General features: G+C 43.2%; 2 protein-coding genes across 3 annotated transcripts; both read left to right on the plus strand.

The window, feature by feature from the left end:
- The first annotated feature begins 610 nt into the window (after window positions 1-610).
- Window positions 611-9,549, plus strand: creb3l3l (cAMP responsive element binding protein 3-like 3 like). The gene is made up of 10 exons (XM_014171128.2): window positions 611-789; window positions 1,934-2,071; window positions 3,074-3,464; window positions 4,399-4,505; window positions 5,598-5,690; window positions 6,330-6,436; window positions 6,620-6,688; window positions 6,816-6,900; window positions 7,578-7,671; window positions 7,906-9,549. Exons 2-10 carry the CDS (start codon window positions 1,934-1,936, stop codon window positions 8,325-8,327), a joined length of 1,506 nt encoding a protein of 501 aa, XP_014026603.1. The 5' UTR covers window positions 611-789; the 3' UTR covers window positions 8,328-9,549.
- Window positions 9,550-12,239: 2,690 nt separating this feature from the next.
- On the plus strand, window positions 12,240-15,101 carry gadd45ga (growth arrest and DNA-damage-inducible, gamma a). Of its 2 annotated transcripts, XM_014171129.2 has the most exons (5): window positions 12,240-12,403; window positions 13,244-13,513; window positions 13,629-13,730; window positions 13,849-14,059; window positions 14,264-15,101. In XM_014171129.2, exons 2-5 carry the CDS (start codon window positions 13,455-13,457, stop codon window positions 14,375-14,377), a joined length of 486 nt encoding a protein of 161 aa, XP_014026604.1. In that variant the 5' UTR covers window positions 12,240-12,403; window positions 13,244-13,454; the 3' UTR covers window positions 14,378-15,101. The 2 variants fall into 2 exon arrangements, with proteins under 2 accessions (XP_014026604.1, XP_045563123.1); XM_045707167.1 differs by lacking the exon at window positions 12,240-12,403 and having other exon boundaries at window positions 12,972-13,513.
- Window positions 15,102-21,471: the final 6,370 nt, after the last annotated feature.

Genomic DNA, 21,471 nt, shown 5'->3' on the forward strand with positions numbered 1-21,471 from the left:
GAAGGCTTTTGGACCTAGACTTGGTGCTCCGGTACCGCTTGCCGTGTGGTAGCAGAGAGAACAGTCTATAACTAGGGTGGCTGGAGTCTTTGACCATTTTTAGGGCCTTCCTCTGACACCGCCTGATATAGAGGTCCTGGATGTCAGGAAGCTTGGCCCAAGTGATGTACTGGGCATTACGCACTACCCTCTGTAGTGCCTTACGGATGGAGGCTGAGCAGTTGCCATACCAGGCAGTGATGCAACCAGTCAGGATGCTCTCAATGATGCACCTGTAAAACCTTTTGAGGATCTCGGGACCCATGCTAAATCTTTTCAGTGTCCTGAGGGGGAATAGGCTTTGTCGTGCCCTCATCTCAGTATATCTCTCTTCATACAGCTCAATATTTTGTGAAGAAAAAAAATATCAAAGATGTACGTATGATAGAAAATGCCATTATATCCTATCAACAATACATTTTCACAAGCAGTAAACCTCATCCATCTGTGATGCCTTTGATTCATGGTTTAGTATAGTTTGAATCTGAGTACTGTAATCATACTGTATTGTACACAGTATACTACATTTCCCATAATGGACTAATATTACGCATGCTGACTCGTCTATACGTGATGACGCAATTTCTGTCTTGTTGGAACTGCAAGGGGATTTCATCAGGAAGAGAGTAGTCATACTTGAGAGTGTACTCTACGAGACCTTACAGACAGTAACGCCGAATAGACAACGAAAATAGCTTCACTGACTCACTCGAATGCTATTCTAACTTGTCAGGCAGTATACTGAGAAAGGTAAGTATATTTGAGACATGATAAATTAATGCTATTTATTTTATTAATAAACGAACACATACAACAACGACCACGCCCTCAGCAATATTTGCAGATGAATCTGTCGTGCTGGCACATTACTAACGTTATAACGTTAGCTGCTGTCAGTTTAAACATGTGTAAAGCCGTCGTGTGCAGTTTATGACCATCGATTCTTTATATTTTATGGAAATGTTATGTTCAGTTATTTGTCAAATTTGGTAGGTCATGGAACGTGCATTGGCTGGTCAACTATGCAGCATATGTAGCTTTGGCAAGCAAACTCTTGATTAGCTAACTAACTAGCCTAACCAGGTAAATCTGATGGGCCCCGGGCCTACCTACTAACCCTTGTGTCTGCACTGTCAGTGCATCATGTTTCTATGCTAACAATGCTTTTTCTTGTAGGTAACGATAGCAAGATAAACTAGGCCGGCAACAATGTATCTGGCTAACGTTACCTAGCTAGCTTACTAACTAACCATCGGCCCACTGAGCACAAACTGGTTTACATTTATTTGTGAGGTAGATTTTTCACAGCAGCAGTTCATATCAAATGTGAGTACTTCATCCAGATTTTAAGTGCAATATTATCACGAACATTTTATGCCGCGTTCATGTACTAGTCTGAATTAGGAAACTCGGAAATCTCCGACATGCTTACTGGTTTTATTTATTCGCCTGCCGCGTTCAACGAATCAGCAAGTCGGACCTTTCCGAGTTTCTTAGTTCCGACTTGCATATGAACGCGGCAGTAAACTGGCTTGTTTTGTTGCTTCTCATGTGACAAAGGGGGAAGTGGGCGGGACGATGTCTAAGAATGAGGTCATTGATGGGAGAGCGCAGCTGTATACTGGGTGGGGGCTGCCGAACACTAGTGACTGGTGTCAACTCTCACTTAAGTCTCTCTCCAGAATAGCTCGTGTCCAGAATTGACATGTTAGAGAATTTAAAATTAAAGATACAGTTATTGGGTAGGATATTCCAATATATTTGCCTTTTATTTGAACAAGAATGAGTTCGGTCACAATTCTCTTATCACACCTCATTGAACTGGACCTGCCCCCAAACCAAAGTCTTATATTTCCTGATTGTAATGGTGACATTGCTGATTCTGTTTCCCCAGATGTCAGTCACTGAGGATCTTCCTGATATGGATGGAGTGGATCTTCTGGGGATCCTGTGCCAGTATGGAGAGACTGGAGCCAACGATCCCTTCTTCACAGATGGGAATGGGCTAGAAAACTGGCTCGCCGAGCAAGATGTATGTCTCCCACTTAGGAATAAGACTGTTTTATGTTTGCTAATACAGTTTAGTAATTGTCAGGGAACAAACCATTAATTTAATGGTATGTAGTAAAGCAGAAATATTTATTTTATCCTTTTACATCAATAATGTGCTAAACTTCCTTATAGTGCTGAGCGATTAACTGAAATGTCGGTTATTTTTAGATTTTTTTTAACAACTAATTGTATTGAAGTTGGTTCATTAATTTTAATTCCATTTTGTTTTTGTTCGGTGAGCTCGATGTGCAGTTTCTGTAGAGCGAAATCAGATGAAGCCTGAACTGTGCGATGTAGTAGGAAGTTGTCGTTTCCAACAGGCCAATATTCTACATAGTTTAGTGCAGAAAGCGTGGTAATTAACTATAATAACCATAATGCATTGCGCGCCCGCTTAAACTTGTCCGGTCTGAACGGAGCAGACACGGAGACTGAGAGAACGTGCGATCGACAGGGATAGAAAGCAGTTGCTTCATGAGCCTGAAAATACATCATCTAAGTAATTGACAGTTGGTATTCAGAAGTCATATTTACTTTGAAAAACTACTAAAATAGTGATTTTTGTCAGACAGCATAGGCAGCAGCTCTATAGAGATGAGATGATTATCTGGAATTAAATAATAGTAATAATTCATATTTTATTTAAGTAAAGTAATTTGACTTAATGATGGTTTCATATGTGATAAGCAGTAATGGACAACCACTACCATCATGGGACTTTTTATTAATTATGTTATCAAGTGTTACAGCATTCAACCCACATAATGCAAAGTGCATTTAATATCTAAAAAAAATAATATCAAAATCGAAAACCCTGATTTATCTTTTTATAATTGACCGAAACTGAACCGACTTCAAAAAGCACTAATTGCTCTGCACTACTTCCTTACTTTAAAGCAGAATAACTCTTTTTCACATTTTCTCTTTGTGGAATAAACAGTCATTTTGAATGGACACCAATGTCCTGCTGTGTTTGTTGTAGATGCTGACAGGCATGGACACTGAGGACTTCCTTTCCAGCCTGCTGGAGGGAGAAGACAACATGGCCGCCTCGTGTGCTTCACACTCTCCACTGGGCAGCGACAGCGGCATCTCTGACGACAGCAGCACTGGGGGCGTAGTTGGCCAGAACTTCCTGGCCTGCCCCAGCCCCCAGGGGAGTGACAGTGATACCGCACCCAGCCCAGGGTACTCCCAGCCCAGCCCGGGCTACTCCGACAGTCCCCTGATGGCCCTGGAGCTCCAGGCTGAGAACCCTGAAGCCCTGGCTGTGCAAACGGACCACAGCTACTCTCTACTTCAGGGAGGAGACATGAATGCTCTACAGAGTGTGAGGGCTGAGAAGCCTGACATGGATGTCTTTATTGATCTGGGTAAATGTTGATCTAGACCTTTATACTTGTCTAGCAGGTTCATAGCTTTGGGTGGTATGAATAGTTGCATGACATCAAATTGGCTCTTGACAATTCAACTAATTGGATAGTTTGTTGGTAGTTTGAGTGTCTACAGACTAACTTTAGGGGGCTTTGCAAATGAAGAGGTTCCCAGGTTTGACCATACACAGCACACCCACTAGCCCAGCTGGTCATGAATCCTGAATAATGTAGCACGCCAGCAAATCAACTATTGTAATGGGGAATTTCCAGGTGAAACAAAAGGAGAGCAGTCGTTGATAAAAATCTATCCGAAATCAATCTGGTTTATTACAAGTTGCAACAGGCAGGGAGACACCTCCAGAACAGAAGCAGAGAAAATGTCCAGCTGGCCTCTTGGAGACATGCCATTTTTAATTGTAATCAGAAGGTACCAAGTGGTCTGTAAGCGCCAGCTAAGAGCCTTGTAGGAAGTCAAAATCAAATGCAGTGATATGGGTCAGCTGGTACAGAATCACAGTTTCACAGAATACAATAATAATCAGTGTCCTCGGTTCTTGTACCTCCAGTCTGGTGTCTATCACTATCAACAGAACCGTACTTGAGCAGAACACTGGAAATCATGTGTATTACAGAAAGCGAAAACTTAAATATGTTAAGTGTTGTGTCAATGACTCTTAACTGAATTTGAACTTTATTCATCTTAAATATTCCCATTACAACTATAAAGATCAGTTAGCTGGAATTAGGTGGTGCTAGTCGATCTCGTCCATGTTTTGGGGATTAAGTCTAGCAGATTTGAGTCCAGTCACTAGACACTTGTCCTCGGGCTAGAAGATTTCAAAAGAGTATCCTAGTAAGGTTTGAGAACTTTACTGTTCATGTGAACAGAAACAATATGTATGTTGTGTTTTTGTGCTTTCCTGTTCATCAGACGACCTGGACAGTGAGGGGATGGAAATGGAACAGATCTATTCCAGTGAAGAACCTCCCTGTTCTCTCGCCATAGAGGACTCTACACAGAACAACAAAGCTGATCTGGTGAGTTTCACATAATCAAATTAGTATTATAGACGAGGAAACAGGATGATCAAGTCTTGAAGATGTAATCTGGAAAGGCTGTTTTTGTTTTATTGACGAAGAGGAGGTGAGGAGCGTCGCCCAATGTTGTACAAAAAAATGGCAGTACTTATCCCGTTGTTTTATCGCATGTCCGTTGTTTGCAGTAACTTCTTTGATGTAGTGTCGCAAATGGAAGTGGCAGTTTCACCATTGTTAAACTTATTGCCAAACTCATTGTTTTAGTAAGAATGGCATTGATTGTACATCAGGGTTCCCCAACTGGCTGGCTGAATTTGGCCTGCGGTTGGTTTTATTTGCCCCCCTTCCCCCAATATGATCAATTATTTAAAACTGTAACAACACCAGGAAATTGGATCAAAGTTATTTTAATTTGGGAAATCTGTTCCCAAGTATTCCCACGCCTAATAGAGAGATTGTATACAAATGTAAGCAAGGTTTGAAATGTTTTAGTCAAATATCTGTTTGGCCTTGTGGTCAATTTGCAGTCTCAATCAATCAAAGGTATTTATAAAGCCCTTTTTACATCGGCAGATGTCAGAAAGTGCTTATGCAGAAACCCAGCCTAAAACCCCAAACATCAAGCAAGCAATGCAGATGTAGAAAGAACAGTGGCTAAGAAAAACTCCCTAGAAAGGCAGGAACCTAGGAAGAAATCTAGAGGAACCAGGCACTGAGGGGTGGACAGTCCTCTTCTGGCTGTGCCGGATGCTGATTTATAAGAGTACATGGCCATTAAGGCCAGAGTGTTGTTCAAATGTTCATAGATGACCAGCAGGGTCAAATAATAAGATAATGTGTGAGAATATTTTGTTAATGTACTCCAGGGATCATTAACTAGTTGATTCAGCAAATTATTTGTAATTATGTTCTGGCCTCCTGACCAGCCACTCAAGAACATAATCGGCCCGCGGCTACTAGTTATGATCCCTGGAGTACATGAACAAAATGTAATCTCACCAGACATAATCTTTGTGGCAAAGTGGTGTACCTATGGCCTTGAGCAGATCTTCAGCACATCTCATAAAAAAAAAAATGTTTTCTTCTTTTTAGTTCCAGTTCAAGGAGATTGTTCTGACTGATGAGGAAAGGAGACTTCTCGCTAAGGAAGGAGCAACCATACCGTCCTGCATGCCTCTTACTAAGGTCATTTTCTCCATTGATTTATTACAAATACTTGTTGACGCGCTGGAGACCAACCTAGAAACCATTGTAAACATTGATCTAATTGGCATTCAGGGAGCACCCCTTACAAATGACAGCCAGGGAGGTGTGACACAATCTGTTGCTACTTCAGAGGGTTGAGCTTGCTATTATGAAGGCATAATCTATCAGATGAGGCTGGTGGGAGGAGCCATAGGAGGATGGGCTCATTGTAATGGCTGGAATGGTATCAAACATATGGAAACATGTTTGACTCTATTCCATTACAATGAGCACATTCTCACCAGCCTCCTCTGTAATCTATGTTTCATATTTGGCCAGTGAACAGAAAATGTCTATTAAATAGTAGATATCTCTCCTGCACGCACGTTTGCCTACAGCGTAATTATTTGTTGACCTTTTTTCAAAATGAGAGAGAAAATAATGAAACCCTGCAGAATCACTTCCTATCAAACCAAATGAGAAACCGTCCCAGATAGCTTGTTTGGCTCCAGCAGTGTGACGGCAGACTGCTCCTCAGCACTGTGTACTATCCGCTCAATCATGTCAAGCATGTGATGGGTAGCCATTCCTCCTCTCTCTCTCTCTCTCTCTCTCTCGCTCTCGCTCTCTTTGTCGCAGGCGGAGGAGAGGACCCTGAAGAGGGTGAGGAGGAAGATCCGCAACAAGCAGTCGGCCCAGGAGAGTAGGAAGAAGAAGAAGGTGTACGTGGACGGCCTGGAGAACAGGTGCGAGAACGAATGGCGGGATCTCTGAAAATGAATTGAAAGCCAGCACACACAGTACTAATAAAGTATTAGTCATTGTATGATTGATTTCACCATTTCACTTCACCAATGTTTAGCCTGTTATGTCTTCATTGGGTCAAAAGGTGTGTTTGATTGACTGAGTTATTGCTGATTGGTGCCTAGGGTTTCCATCTGCACCGCTCACAACCAGGAGCTGCAGAAGAAGGTCCAACAACTGCAGAAACAAAACATGTAAGACACCACTGCTGTTATCATGATTATGGAATGAATGGTGTTATGATAAGCATCACAAAATGAACGTTGATAGACTAATATTGAGAAAATGTCCAATGGGTATTATTATTCTCCCCCTGTCTAGGTCTCTGATAGAGCAGCTAAGGAAGTTGCAGTCCATGATGAAGATGTCAACCATGAAGACAACCACCACCAGCACCTGTGTCATGGTAAGAGCACTAACACAGAGTAGATCTTTACACTCACACCACCACATATCCTTTGTTTGGGATGCTGGGAATTCAAACTAGTGGTAACACTAGTACTGAAGGACTCCCACGTACAAGTTTACGTCTGCAAATGTATTTGGTTGACATTTTTGGTTGTCGACCTTTTTCAAATAGAAGTTAAACTTTAACATGGTGGGTGCTACATCCTGCTCTTTCAGGTTGCCAGCTCAGCCTGTGTTGACATTTTTATAGCTTCAACTGTTTGGGACATTATAGACCAACCCTGATTGACTTGTGGTTTCATATGGTTCTCAAGGAGTGCCTGCCTGTACTGTACTAGTTTATTTTATGGAAGTGTTCTATTGAGGCCAAAGCAACTTGGGAGTAGCCATTATTTTGTCCCACTGCCAAACCATGGTATGACGGAAACATAAACCAACAAGTACTTTCGCTTCGGTTAACAAAAGACGAGAGCGCTGCTTTGGTCCTGTAATGATGAGAATTATATTTCTTATAGAAAAACAAATGGAAGATAACGTTTTTTTTTACACAGTAAAATACTTTTTGCATTCGTCTTTGTAGACCGACGTACCTCATCTATTGGGTTTGTAAATCTGGGTCGCACACACCACATTTTTAACAGCTTTCTTACGTTTTTTTTCCCCTTCTCTTCTCAGGTGTTCCTGCTGTCTTTCTGCCTCATCATTTTCCCCTCTGTCAATCCGTTTGGCCGCAGCCCTGGACAGAAGGAGATATACACCCCCTCTTCCGGTAAGTCAGGACAGAAGTGTCGTCTCAAATGCTAAAGCTATGTCTAAACTATGAATAACATGTTCTTCTGTTGAAAATAACATTCATTTAGAGTATAAAGAAAAGCTATGTATACAACAATAAACATCTAAAATTGTTCACAAATATTTCCTGTCTCTTCCAGTTAAGGTGCTGTATGAAACCTTGTGTAAGAATTCAGAATATGTTAACAAGCCTTTTCCCTCTGAACTGTAGTTGTGTCCAGGACCTTGCGCTCAGTGGTTGTTGATGAAACCCCAGACCACTTGCCCCTGGCTTACTCTGAGCCTGTGGAGGAGACTGACAGCGCTGAGCCGCCCCCTCTCAGCCTCCTCCTAGTGCCCAAGGTAGAGAACCCCAAGGCAATGTTCACTGGAGGCCAGAACCACACACCAGACTACCAGAAGGTGGAGCAGTCGGAAACGGAGAGCGGAGTCAACAGCAACTCGTCTGCAGACTTCCCCAAACCAGGTCAAAACGAGCTGAAGCCGGGGGCCGGGCCCGGGGGCCTGCAGGAGGGATCCAGAGATCCAGTGGGAACGCCCGTGGCCTACGAGGTTCCAGGGACCAAGGAAAACTGGATCGACAGGAAGCCAACGTCCATCATTATACAGCAACACCGCTCGGATGAGATGTAGACAGAAGAGCCATATTTGAATCAACGAAACAGAGGGCGGAAGGGGGCTAGGATGAAGGGGACTAATCAAAGGTTTCAGTTGTTATTGATAATGTTGATTGAAACTTGGGGGGGAAGGGGGGTAGTAGATGTTTTGTTATCACAGTATTCCCCCTCTATCTGTTCCTTCTTCTCCTGGTGGATACTTCTGTTCCTCTTTGAGCACTTTGTTCTGATGTTCTGTTCCAGTGGTAGAATGGACTACTGAGAGTTCCATTGTTATGTGTTATCCTCTCATCAAGGGGGGTGGGGTGAAGTACACTATGAAAGGGGATAGTCATCTGTTGAAATCGCATGACTGCTGAAGACTTTAAAACACAAATTCTCTCTTGAAAAACAAAATGATTAATTCTTGCCATCTGTGTTTTTTGTGTGTCTCCAACAGGTCTTGTTGCTAAGTACTTTGCTAGCGAATGACCAATTCCTTCCATAGCGCATGTCTAGTCCTCTGCTAGTTTACTTTGCACATTCAGCATCCATAGTGTAAATTTATACTCATGACGCTAGATTAGTGGTTGATCTGTCTGTAAACTCCGCTTTAGACATTGCAGGACATTTGGCCATTTGGATTTTGTAGACATCTTTTGGTATTTTCCTTGTAACAAGGGTTTTCATGCTTTCTCTAGTGTTTTCTTTGTTTTGCTCTTAGCTTGTTGACAAATTGAAATGACTGAAAATGGGAGTGCTCTGGAATTAGTCCCCATTTTCCAGTGCCAGTGACGGAACTGTGTCTAGTTTTGACCTTTTTAGGTAGGAGCTGTTTGAGTCCTTCATCCAGTGGTTCACTCTCTGGACCTACAGTATATTGTTTACCCCTCGCTGTGTCATATGGAGAAGTGAACATTTTTTAAAATATATATTAGCTTTGTTAATTCAGTGTTGCAGTATAACTATACTCAAGTGTAATGACCTGTCAGTTCATTCAGTGAGGCATTTTTTTTTTCTTTTTTTTTTCTTCGGTTCAGTGAATTATGAAATCTAAATGGTATTGGAACTCTTTGTTATTTTTGATATGTCGAAGAAGAGATAAGATGTAGTTTAATCAGGTTGAAAAGAAGCACTGATATGCCATAGTCCGAAATTGGAATGTAAATAGGCTGGAATGATTGTAATGTTCGTTTTTAACAATTTAATGTATGACATTAAACGTCACTATTAAAAGTCCCCTTTTTTTTTTAAATGAATGATTGTCATGAGTTTTGTGCTACTGACCATGGTGCTGCAACATTGCTTACACGTGTGCTGTTTCTTTGTGCAGAAATTGGTGTTACCACAGTTTGTTAGATCTAGCTATATGTTTAATTTTCTAGGGATTCTCCCAAGGTCTAGTTCAGAGGTTGGCAACCCTGTTCCTGAAGTGTCGCACTTAGGCCAGTGATTGACTAAATTCATCACACCTGGTCTTCCAAGTCGGTTAAATCAAAAACATGGAATGCCTACCCTTTGGTCTAATTGTGTAAACCATGTTTTGCTCCAGTTTAGTTGGCTATCTTCAATACAAAATGCTCATGGAAATGGTTTCTTCGTTGGAAGACAATTACCTGAGGTATGAGGTTATTTCCGTCTCATGAGATGGGTTTGTTAAAATATAGGCTACATTATTGGGTCGTCATGGAAATGTTATGAAAGTCTTGGCCACTAGAAGCTATAGAAGCTGAGCAAGATGCTCATTTGGTATCATCTATCAAAATAGCCTGAAGTAGAGGCTTCTCAGCCCACCCAGTCAGCAGAAGCGCAAGCCTGCGTGGAGGCAGGAGGAGACAACCGGGCTGCTCATTGTTTTTGGGGCTTTAAAGCTCAATGTCAAAAGTAATCTAAATAAATATGGAGTTTTTTTTAACTAACGTTGACGAGTTCCTCTGATAAGACGGTTAAGCTTTTGTTTTAGTAAATTGGGAATTGACAGCCGTTGGGCCTAATAGTTACACATTCAATTCCACCTCCAACAGTCCTCTCTGCATACTACAATTACACTTACTTGCTAAGTAGAAATGTGTTCAGACATCTGCAAATTGTTAGCCTGAGTGCCAGTCTGTGCTATCATGCCAAAAATCCCTGTCACTCATTGTCATACCAAAATTTAGCAAGTTTTAGTTGAAACATGCACTTTGGCTGTAGAGTGCAAGAGCACAAACAGATCTGGGCCCCTCGTTTTAAACAATTGTACTTAACTAGAAACATGTTTTAAAGATGGGATGCATGTAGGACGGGATGGAGTGAAGAAGGTGTGATGATGGATGCTGGAATATTTGTGGATGGAAGGATGAGGGGAGGTTGGAGGGGTGGATGGAAGTATAGGATAGTGTGTGATAGCATCATTGATTCAACACTTACAACAGAAGAATGAATAACAGCACATGATCACCACTTTCTATAAGGAATAAATGACTCATAATAGTGTGATCATGAGTCTTTGTTATTCAACAAGCTGTGTCTGGCAATGTAGGGTAAAGGTCATTATCATTTACTACCACCGGGTGGCGACTTCTGCACAGTTTTGTAGAGCTCTGCTACTCGATTCGAGCCTGACAGCCCTGACATATGAATGGTTAGGGCCTGGTAGGGCCAGTTTATTTCATCAATAACTAGGGTACGGGCAAGGCTCGGGTATCACTCAATTGATCCCTAACATTTTGTAGTTGAGCCATTTGCTTGTGCTTTGCTGTATGGTACAGTGATATCTGACTAAGATCATAACGCGGTGTCAGACGTACTTAAACCTCATCAAATATAAAACAGGATACATTATTTCACCGGAAATAAGAATGTTCCTTGAGTTTTGTCAGAGTTTAGGGTGATGAAAAGTAGCTGACAGCTAACTGCTGTCTCATGTCTCTTCATTGAGCAGAGCAGCCCAAGCAGAGCCTGTTGCTATGGAAACTCACAGACTCAGAGCAGCCATGAGCAGAGTGCATGCAGAGTGAGTTGTGCGCAGGGAGCGAGTGACAGACAGATCGGAGAAGTTTATGGATATACTAATGGAGGAAGTTATTTCTGATTTAGAGCGTCGGGCAGGGCAAAGCAGGGCAGGGCTGGGCCGGGTCTTAAATTTGGCAGAAGCAATCCGGTCTTGGTAGGGTAGGGCCTTAACGTCACGGACATGGGTAGGGCTTAAAATTCATGCCCGTGCAGGGCTCAACCGTTTTAGCCATCCTTTGACTAAGGCGCAACACTGTTTTAAATGATGCCTGCCTATGTAGGCCTGTATCAGATCTAGTAATAGTCCCTGTATTATAACAAGTTTCACAATCGTATGTATTATCTAACTTTCTATTGTTAGTCCTAGTAGAGTGAAGTACCTATAGGATTGGCCATGAATTGTATTCCAATTTCAGTGCTCTGTAGCCTAGGCCAGAGCTAATAGTTCATGAGATGGCCGATCAAGTCGTTATTCATAGGCAACTCTGACAGATTAGTAAAAAGGGAGTGTGGATAGCAGACAAATAGTTGATAACTGTTATAGAGCTAGTATGTTGACTCTTTCAACGAGCTATCAGACGTATCAATCAAACAATTAATCAGAATGATAAAAGAGTGAAAGGGCCAGCCTGTGCCACTCTTAATCCCTGTTTATACCTGGTTCTAACATGCATCCTTTGTCCTGATCTTGTTCACATTCTGATCTTGCCCACATGTCCAGACAGGTTTAGACAATTAAAAGACACATTGTGGTCTGATTGTGATCAGATCTTCTTGACCACCTTCGGGAGGTAGTTCGGCATGCATTGTGTCTGGATACCTTACAAGTGAAGACGGATCTGGACAGTGAAAACATTTAAATAATTTTCCGCCTTCTAAAATCATTGACGGGTGACACAATTGACTTACGCCGTCAATAGGTGTCTTAAAATAAATAAATACATATTATTTTGTAAGAATAGCTGTCAAATCATTTGCATACAGGGAGGGTCCAGGATGTGGGTCACAACGTGACCGGATAAGAGACACATTTTAGTACCATGTGTACATATTTCTGAAAATGTGGGCACAATCAGAATGTGGACAAGATATGAACAAAGGAAGCATGTTTTGAACCAGGTAAGAACGAGGCTTTAGTGAGCACGTGCATCTGTCCGCAGCTGTTGCAGTAGCTGTTGCAGTTACACACACCCTGACCCCCCCGCCCCACTCTCACCGGCCCCACTCTCATCATGAAAGAACAGGAGGCAGGTGGGGCACGCGCCATTATTCTGACAGCGGCTGTTGTCTTGGCGATAAATCGCCACGCGCCAAGACGGGCAATTATGTTCTTGCGCCTCAGATGCAAAACACTGGCGTGTGCCGCGTGCAAGCTGTTCTCTTCCGCTTGTCATTTCTCCGTAAAAAAAAAAAAAAAACGTATTTCACTTGGCTGCTCAGATAAGTATTGGACCCAATAACAACTTTGAGAAAATAGATAAGGCACACATTTTATGTTTAACGTTGCGCTGCAAGTAGCCCCGATACCAAAATCCTTACAACTTTTGGTTTTGGTGCAATTGCAAACCAATAAGGCATTATTACCTATAAATACTAAATAGCCCTAAAGAAACGCATTATGCATAACCTTCATTTTGTTTTATAAGAGACAATACAATGTAGGCTTCACATGTCCAGTGAGTGCATGTCAATTTTAATACCGTAACTGAACAAAGAGTACAGGTTGGGAGCTTTATTCAGTTCTGCAAGTTTTATTCGTTTCAAGCCTCTGTCCCATAGCCTCTTTTCTGTGGGGTGTTTTCAAATTGATATGAAAGGGGAAATTTCAGTTTTGCACAGTGCTGATGTTGGATGTTGGCAGCGAGCCAAGGCAAAAGTCAATGAAGGTGGGGGGATTTCTTGTAATATTGTAATCCTGCCCCACGTGGGGTTGTCAACAAGCGCAACTGTAACACACAGGGACATTTTGCTCGGCACATACTCAAAGCCAATCAAGACAGTCAGCAGGGGAAAACCACGCCTCTTGCCGAGAAACTCCGCTGACCTGCTATATAACAACCGCAACGCTGCAAGAGCCCAGAATAACGCAAGAGCTGCCGGTGAATTGACAGCCTGTATCTATCTATCTATCAATTATTGAACAAGCCCGATATACACTTGGATTACAATCATGACTCTGGAACTGGAAGAGATCCGTGGACAGGAGAACGCACTCGATACCACCGATAGGTAAATAGCCTACACATTTTACAAACTAATGCAGTCTGAACCTTTTGATAATGTGTTACTATGTAATGACAGTGTGCAGAGATGAATAATACCGATGTATCTTTTCCCCCCTCAGAGTGCAAATTGCAGGCACAGCCCTGGAGGAGCTGTTGGTGTCTGCAAAGAAACAGGACTATCTTACCGTGGGAGTCTACGAGTCTGCCAAAGTTATGAATGTGTAAGTACACTCCTAATGGTTTTTGTCATGCAATAAGTATTCATGCTCCGATGTATGGCGTAGTGTACAATTACAGCATAGGACCCGCTTCTAAACTGCCTCGTGTTTATTTCAACAGTGACGCAGACAATGTGGCATTCTGCGTTCTGGCGACAGACGAGGAGTACGAATGCGACATCGCGCTCCAGATCCACTTCACCCTCATCCAGGCGTTCTGCTTCGATAACTACATCAACGTGGTGCGCGTTAACGACATCGAGCGCCTGGCTGACCTCGTGGGCACGGACGAAACTGGGGAACCCAAGGACGCACATTGCATTCTTGTCACGGTACGTCCTGGTCTACAGGATTGGTCACGAGTCATCCAGTCAGCGTGATTTACCCATAGTTCTTGCTGATAATGGTCGCCCTGAGCGCAGTCAAAAGCAATAAGCATGTCACTCGTTCAGTCTAGTTCTATATTATATAGAGTAGCTGTCTATCTGATGTGATTGTGATGATTCTAATCCCTGCTCCCTCTCTCTTCCTCACAGAGCCCTGGTGCTGGATCGTGGAAAGACCCTGCTTTGGACAAACTGCATCTGTTCTGTGAGGAGAGCCGCAGTGTGTATGACTGGGTTCCCACCATCACCCTACCTGAACGCTGAACAACTACACCCTCTGCATGCTTCATTTGATGATGATGAAGATGACGAAGAAAGCATCAAATAAATCGGAACCCCCCCCCCAGGGTTTGAAGCCTGCCTGTCTATTGGAATATAAGGCTGTGGCTGTAACCAAGGACCCAGGGTGCAGTGTGGGAAGGCAGTGTGGTTCTGGATTACTCATGCGGACTGGCTCAGGTGTATGTGGACTGGGCCCATGTCATGTCATGAAATCCCAGACCAGGATAGGGAGTTGAACTGGAATGGACTCTGCAGTACACAGAGACAGGTCGTGACCATTTAGCTGCCCTGGCTAAGGTCAAGAGTTAGGGGTGAACTGAGGAGATGGTCAGAGAAAGAGAGAGGAGGGAGGAGAAGAGATGGACTTGTGAAAATGTGAAACATGGCTGGATGTAAAGGTGGTTTTCTTGTAGCAGAAAGAGATGTGGAAGAAGACGGACTTCAGAAGGTTCTCAGAAGAGAAAGGAAAATATTGGACTTCATTTTTTAAGTTTTACAAAGACACTGGGGAATGCTCGGATTGAAACTCAGAGACAATAACTTTCTTAATATGATGCAAGCAGTTCTTATAGCCTACCACTGAATGAACTTGGCAAACATCAAGTCGTTGGACTATGAATTGTATTGATTATTTTAGTGTCATTCTGTTTGTTATGAAACTGTAAACACATTTTACACAATTTGTTAATAAATGCTTTAAACTTTACCCAAGTTCTTTGCTGTGATTTGAAAAAAAATATTGTTCTGTGCCGCAATCTCCAGTGATGAGCAGTTTGCACTCACTTGACCCTGTCTCTGATGGAGTGGAATCTGATAGGATGAACCTGCTGCAGAGTGGCATCTGATTGGACAGAGATAGGTGAGGCAGGAAGTGTGGCACAAAGAACCCCAGGCTGCTTCAGAGAGAGTGAGAAAGAGAGGGGGGTGCGGGGGGGTGACGGAGAGAGTAAGAATAACAGGTAGAATGAGGTAGTTGCAACACTAGCGGTTCAGACAAAAACTTATTCAGGCAAGCAAGCAGTGACCTTCCCTCACCCATACACCAGCTGCTTACTGCAACAGCTTGCACAACCGCAGGAGCCAGGAACCAGGGCAGGGGGGCCAGAGACGGGGGCGGGCTGGAGAAGAGGGGCTAGGAGCCTATGCCTTAGAGGGCTCTCTTTGTCTCCAGAGCATGGCTTCTGCACTGTCAGCGGGAGGCTGATGGTGTGTGTGTGACCGGGGAAGTGTGCTAACTGGATTTTCTTAATAAATCATGAAGTACAGTTGCACACATTTTGTTTCACTGAAAGGGATTGCATGCTGTTAGGAAATAGCAATGCACGCTTGCACATCCTGAGTGACAGATTTCCGAGATGCTATAGCCCTTGCACACAAACATTATCGTAAAACATTACACAAACCAAGGAAAGATTCAAACTTCTTCAAAAGGAAAAGTGAGCACAGCTATGAGTAATTGCCATGTGTATGCATGTGGTCTTTCCAGTAACACATGCATACACACACGCCTTGACATGGTCTTGAAAGTCCGGGCTGTGGGCTGTTAGTTGGAAAGGGACTCAGGCAGTCAGAGGAAAGGTGGATGTGGTGTGGCACTAAGCTGACACTAAACACGTCCACATCAAAGAGTCCGAGTTAAGGGGAACACACACCCACACACACTCTTCCTGTAAACACTCATCATGCTATTCTATGAGAAGAAGACCTCTAAACTGAGTTGAGATTAATAGAAGTCTAGTCAATAGGAATTCCCCCTGTCCATTCGTCACTGGACTAGAAGGTACTGGGCAGCCACTGCAATCCCCCCCCCCCCAATGTGTAGTAGTATTACTTGTACATTTACACTGCATTGTCTAGAGCAATTTACAGAAAGTACATTCAGTTAAGGGGGGTGAAACAACTATAGCACAACATTTCGTTGCTAGACTGAAAAGACAATATGTTATGCAGTCAAAAATGATTTATGTTAATCTAAATAAAGCATGTGGTGTAAACCAATGACTGAAAGACATTCCCCCCAAAATAACTCAGTAAGTCCATAAAACAGAGAAGTGTCGTAATTTGTTCATGTAAGCAGAATCGGACTATATTGCTGATGCTGGTTGTGTCTTGCTGTGCAGGTCCCTATCTGATAAAAAAAAAACACTCTCCCTTGAAATAGTCTTGGCAACAAATTGCTCCCCAAAATGTGTTCTATCAAGACAATTTCCAGTGAATGTAGCGGTTTTCCTTCTTTCTTTTGCACTTGCCCTGAAGCCAATCATTCCTAAAGCCAAAAGTCTAGCACACCAGTCCTTGACTTTAGTCAACTTGTCTGAACTTTTAACACCGTATAGAAATACGCCAAAATAGCAGCTCCTTGACTGCTCACACTTGACCCATTTCTTTAAAAAAATGAAAAGCACTATTTCAGTCATGCCACAGATAAAATAAATCTCATATCTTGGAGAAATATAAATGGTGAATTTCTCCTTGTATGTTAATTAAACATTGCCTCAGTCAGTAGCATTTAATTGGCTATTGTTGGATAGCTCCTTGCCCTAGTTTACATGGGCCCTATACAATTGACTTAAACCCCCTAGGTGACGCACCATAACAACAACAAAAAAACGATCAAAATCTGTCAGTTAGAGATATCAGCTTTTTTTTTGCATTGGATGCATCTCAATCCATCACGTCCGCCAGTGTCACACACGCATCTGCGGTGAAAGGTGGCAGAGCTAGAGCGGTGTTTGTCAGACCGTAAGACATCCCGAAAATCGGTCTTCTCACGTAAACGTCTGTGGCGTCCGAACGGTTCGACTTGCAAGCTACTAATGACTACTCTATGGAAAGGGGAGACTACCGTTTTGCTCTGCGACCCCCACAAAGGAGACTTGTCTGAAGTCGGTACAATCGATGTGCCAACTTCTGTTTGGAGCATCCGAATCAACTTGGCTACAAAATAATGGGACCCCACTGTGGAAAGGGGAGATTCTCATGAACACGATGGTGTTCTCCATTTTTCTCTACGGCCCCCACAAGTGTCACGGGACACGTTTCTGTGGTAATGGCCAAAATCAATATTCTATCAAATCATTTTTTAAAGATATTTTTGGGATACCTAAAGGGGTCCTAAAATTCTACATCAAAGAGCTAAACGATCCATAGTATGACCATCTTAAAACAATTCCATGTTTGTCTATGGCCCCCCCCTCCCCTAACGTTTTAGACTCTAAAGAATATGAAATGTCAGATCCTAGGTCAATAAGCTACCTTCCTCGGAAATGAGATTGTATCTCAACAAGACTAACCTAAGCCAATGTGAAATGAAGACAAAGTATTACTGCTACTGGGTGCGTGGAGTAACTGCATAGAGTCTCTCTACACGAGTCGACCCAGTTTAACTTTGTACCCAGAACAAAAACAACGTGTCTGTTTACCCTCTCTTTACAGGTGCACCATGGGGCCAGTGTGGCGAGGGAAGAAGGTTATTCTGGTTTGAATATAGAGCTCCAGCTGGAAAACAGAAAGACATGCTGTGTTAGTGGTTTACTAACAGGTTTACCTCCTCGTGTTGCTTGCTGTTCTCTTCCACTCGATGCTCCCTGCAGCAACAGACCTCGTCAGAAGCCTGTTTATACCTGGTTCTAACATCCTTTGTCCTGATCTTGTCCACATTCTGACTGTGCCAATATTTCTAGGCATGTGTAGATGATTAATAGACACATTGTGATCTGATTGTGATCAGATCACAAGAATATCTGTTAATTCATTTGCAGGGAGGGGCCAGGATATCTGGTCACAATGCGGACACAGTGTACGGATAAGAGACACATTTTACTACCATGTGTAAGTGCAATGGCTGCAATGTGGGCACGATCAGAATGTGGATAAGATCAAGATAAAGGACGCATGTTAGCACCAGGCATAATCAAGGCTAAAGAGAGACATACTGACTGTCTATGCTGAGATCTGTGCTCAGATAGGCGAAGAGGGAAAATGAAAGTGTGAACCAGAGAGAGCGAGAGAAAGAGAGAGAGAGAGAGAGAGAGAGAGAGAGTGAACCGGAGATGGAGAGTTTATCAGTTAGACGGCTAGCCCAGACATTGTTCTCCCTCCCTGTGTGGAAGCTTATCCTCAATTTCCCCGGTCCCAATTCAAAAAAGTTCATTCTGCATGCTTTGGACATATAACATGCTCCAGTTTAGTATTTAGAACAATCCCAAACCATTGCACACAACATGGGCCAACTGTAATACCGATATGTATGCCGGGTTAAGGTAGAGGATCAGCACCAGGTTTTCCCATGTGTGCTTCAGCCAACTTCACTGACTGCTGTTGTCATGCTATTCATGTGAGATCAGTTAGTCTAAAGTACACAGAGATCTGGTACGCAGGCAGGCAGGCACACAGACAGGCAGGCAGACAGGCACGCATACAGGCAGGCTAGAGGAATAGAGAGCTTTCCCACTCCCTGCTCCTCCTTCCTGACACTAACCACAAACAGACAGATGACACCAAGCCAGCCAGCGTGCCTCCAACTGTCCCCTGTCCCCTAGTTTAATGTCATGAGCTCATGCTCCACGCTGGCTGGGGCTGGTTATGTGCTGCTAATCCAAGCATGTGTCTCTAACTGAAGCGAAGCTGCTTTACTCTGGCACTTCTGCTTACTGACAGATCACTGATATACGGGCTCTGGCCCGCCACACTGCTCCTTGTTTTGGATAAGGTATAATGATTTCCCGGTGTGACTGTTAACATGGTGGAGAGTTTGCTTCAGTGTCACTCTCTGGCTCTGGGGATAGGTAGAGGTAGATGGACACAGCACACCTGGGCTGGGTGAGGTCAGGAACAGGTAGGGACGAGTTCACCTCCACTGAAGCTCTTTGTAGTGACTGACTGTAGTTAGCTCAGTGCCTTGTGGTCAGCCACAGTAAAACAGCTGTCTCTGACCTGAAGGGAGGATGACCAAGATTAACAGTCAGTCATTCGCTTGACCGTCAGTTAACAACCTCACTGTGGCCACTGGGTAGGTATTGTATACAATACTCATACAATACTCTAGGTATTGTATGAGGTCATGGCTTTTGGTCTAGTGTTCATTAGTGGTCACCAACGGCGGTTCTGCAGTATTTTCTCTCAGCCCTGCAATAACGTACCTGATTTGCTAAGCAATCAGTGTGCTTTAGGCTACCTGAAAATCCACATGAGACTGTAGGCCTATTGTCATGCTAATTTGGTTTAAGTGCAAAATCCCACATTGGGCTTTGTTTAATCATGTAAGAACTGATGTTCATTCTCAACTTGATGAAAATCCTCAACGGGGATTTATTTAACATTGCACAGTCATTGCATCAGGGGTTTCTTCATATGGTAATCACGTTTTGAATGGATGAAATGTGTGATTTTTTGGTGAGTAAACACCTAGTCCCTATTTCCATGAAAATACACTGTTTTGTAGACATACTATATGTTTTGTCGTTGTACACCCCTTCCTTTAAGAACACCAGCCAAAGTTTATGTCAAACAATAACGTTTGTGGGGTATCAAATACAAATGAGGAAAATATCAAACAGGCAAACTAATGTGGGACTGCAAACGGTGAGATGCACCTAGAATGCACACAGCATAACGACCTCAAACAACCTCACAAGCAACTAGTAAGACTAGACGTATCACGTTTCAGGTTTGTTTTTATTCCTAGTGCGTTTTACTCAAGCAAATTGTAAAAATCTTAAACACATAAAACAAAAAACATAATGGTTCGAAAACACAATAAAATGTGGAACATTGAAAAGTGACATTTCATTAACTGAACCCAATCTAGTTTATGCAGGGTCTTAGTACAGTAAGATGCTGTCAAGCCAAACATATTCCCCTCCTGTTGATCAAATTAGGCTGAGGGTCCAGGCCTGTCCGCTTACGTAAGCTGACATGAGATCAGTGTAAATGAGAAAGTGCTCCTTAAATAGCCTAGACACACAGCCAAGTCACAGCCATGCCTGGCCTGCACCTCCTGCTATAGACACACAGCTTGGCAGCGGAAGTACGGAGAGGGGAGGGAAAACTGAGCAAAGATAGACATATAGTTTGAGATGAATGAGGTTCATAGGTGCAACGTTTGAACATGGAGTGGGGTGGCGCAAACATGTCGTGGGGGCAAGCAGTTCTGGTTGTAAAGGAGAAAAGCGATTTCTTTTCCCTCCACCCTCCAACTCTCCCCGCATGCCATCCATATTTGCCAGTTTATCGTGGATGCCAGTCTTGCACTGGCGCGGAAATGCTAAGTGTTTTCCCAGATATGGGGTGCAGTGCAGCCTCAACACTCAGAATGAAGCCTCACACATAACTGACATAGTTTAGCCTAGCCCGTCAGGAACACGTCTCTAGGCCATGCCAGGAATCCCCAGGCCACAGCCACTCATAGCCTTAGATGTAGGTTCTGGGGAGTAATGCCATATATATATATTTATTTTTTTCTTAGTTGTTTATTAGGATCCCCATTAGCTACTGCTAAAGTAGCAGCTACTCTTCCTGGGGTCCACACAAAACATGCAACATGACATGATGCATAACATTAATAGGCAAGTACATCCCAGAATTACATACATTTAAAACAAGAACACATGCTTTCAGACATTTATGCCTTCATGATCATGTGATTCATAGATGCTACTGAATGCCAGTACAACACACGAAAACGAAAATGCGATTGTAATGGTTGACCCATAAATGGGCTCATAAACATGCTGGAGGAGACAGCTGCCCTGCAGTCACGGTCTGTTGCTTCATTTGCGTATTCGTTTGATGACAGGTTCCGGTGCCTGGGTATTCAGACTTACAGGCAGATTGGCTGGTTTACAGTCTGGTGGGATGGATGGACGGATGGATGGAAGAAAGGACAGGTAGATGGAGAGAGAGGGGCGAGGGAAAGGAGCGAGAGAGAGAGATGGAGTGAGTCAGAGAGAGAAATGAGAGATGGCTGTTTAGAAGGTGTAAATGCAAGTGTTCTGATGGGAAAGGCTGCGTCAGGCTAAAGGATCTATTTGAAGACTATCCGAAAAGGCAATGCGGACTCTTATAACCCCCACACA

The sequence above is a fragment of the Salmo salar genome, chromosome ssa24 (assembly GCF_905237065.1).
Source record: "Salmo salar chromosome ssa24, Ssal_v3.1, whole genome shotgun sequence".
In the NCBI taxonomy this organism is placed as follows: domain Eukaryota; kingdom Metazoa; phylum Chordata; class Actinopteri; order Salmoniformes; family Salmonidae; genus Salmo; species Salmo salar.

Bases quoted from the DNA above. Each gene is read 5' to 3' on its own strand.
- creb3l3l (XM_014171128.2), top strand. From the start codon at position 1,934: ATGTCAGTCACTGAGGATCTTCCTGATATGGATGGAGTGGATCTTCTG. The intron at 3,465-4,398 runs GTAAATGTTGAT...CCTGTTCATCAG, and splicing joins GGATGTCTTTATTGATCTGG to ACGACCTGGACAGTGAGGGG. The intron at 6,901-7,577 runs GTAAGAGCACTA...TTCTCTTCTCAG, and splicing joins CCACCAGCACCTGTGTCATG to GTGTTCCTGCTGTCTTTCTG.
- gadd45ga (XM_014171129.2), top strand. From the start codon at position 13,455: ATGACTCTGGAACTGGAAGAGATCCGTGGACAGGAGAACGCACTCGAT. The intron at 13,514-13,628 runs GTAAATAGCCTA...TTCCCCCCTCAG, and splicing joins GCACTCGATACCACCGATAG to AGTGCAAATTGCAGGCACAG. The intron at 13,731-13,848 runs GTAAGTACACTC...TTATTTCAACAG, and splicing joins TCTGCCAAAGTTATGAATGT to TGACGCAGACAATGTGGCAT.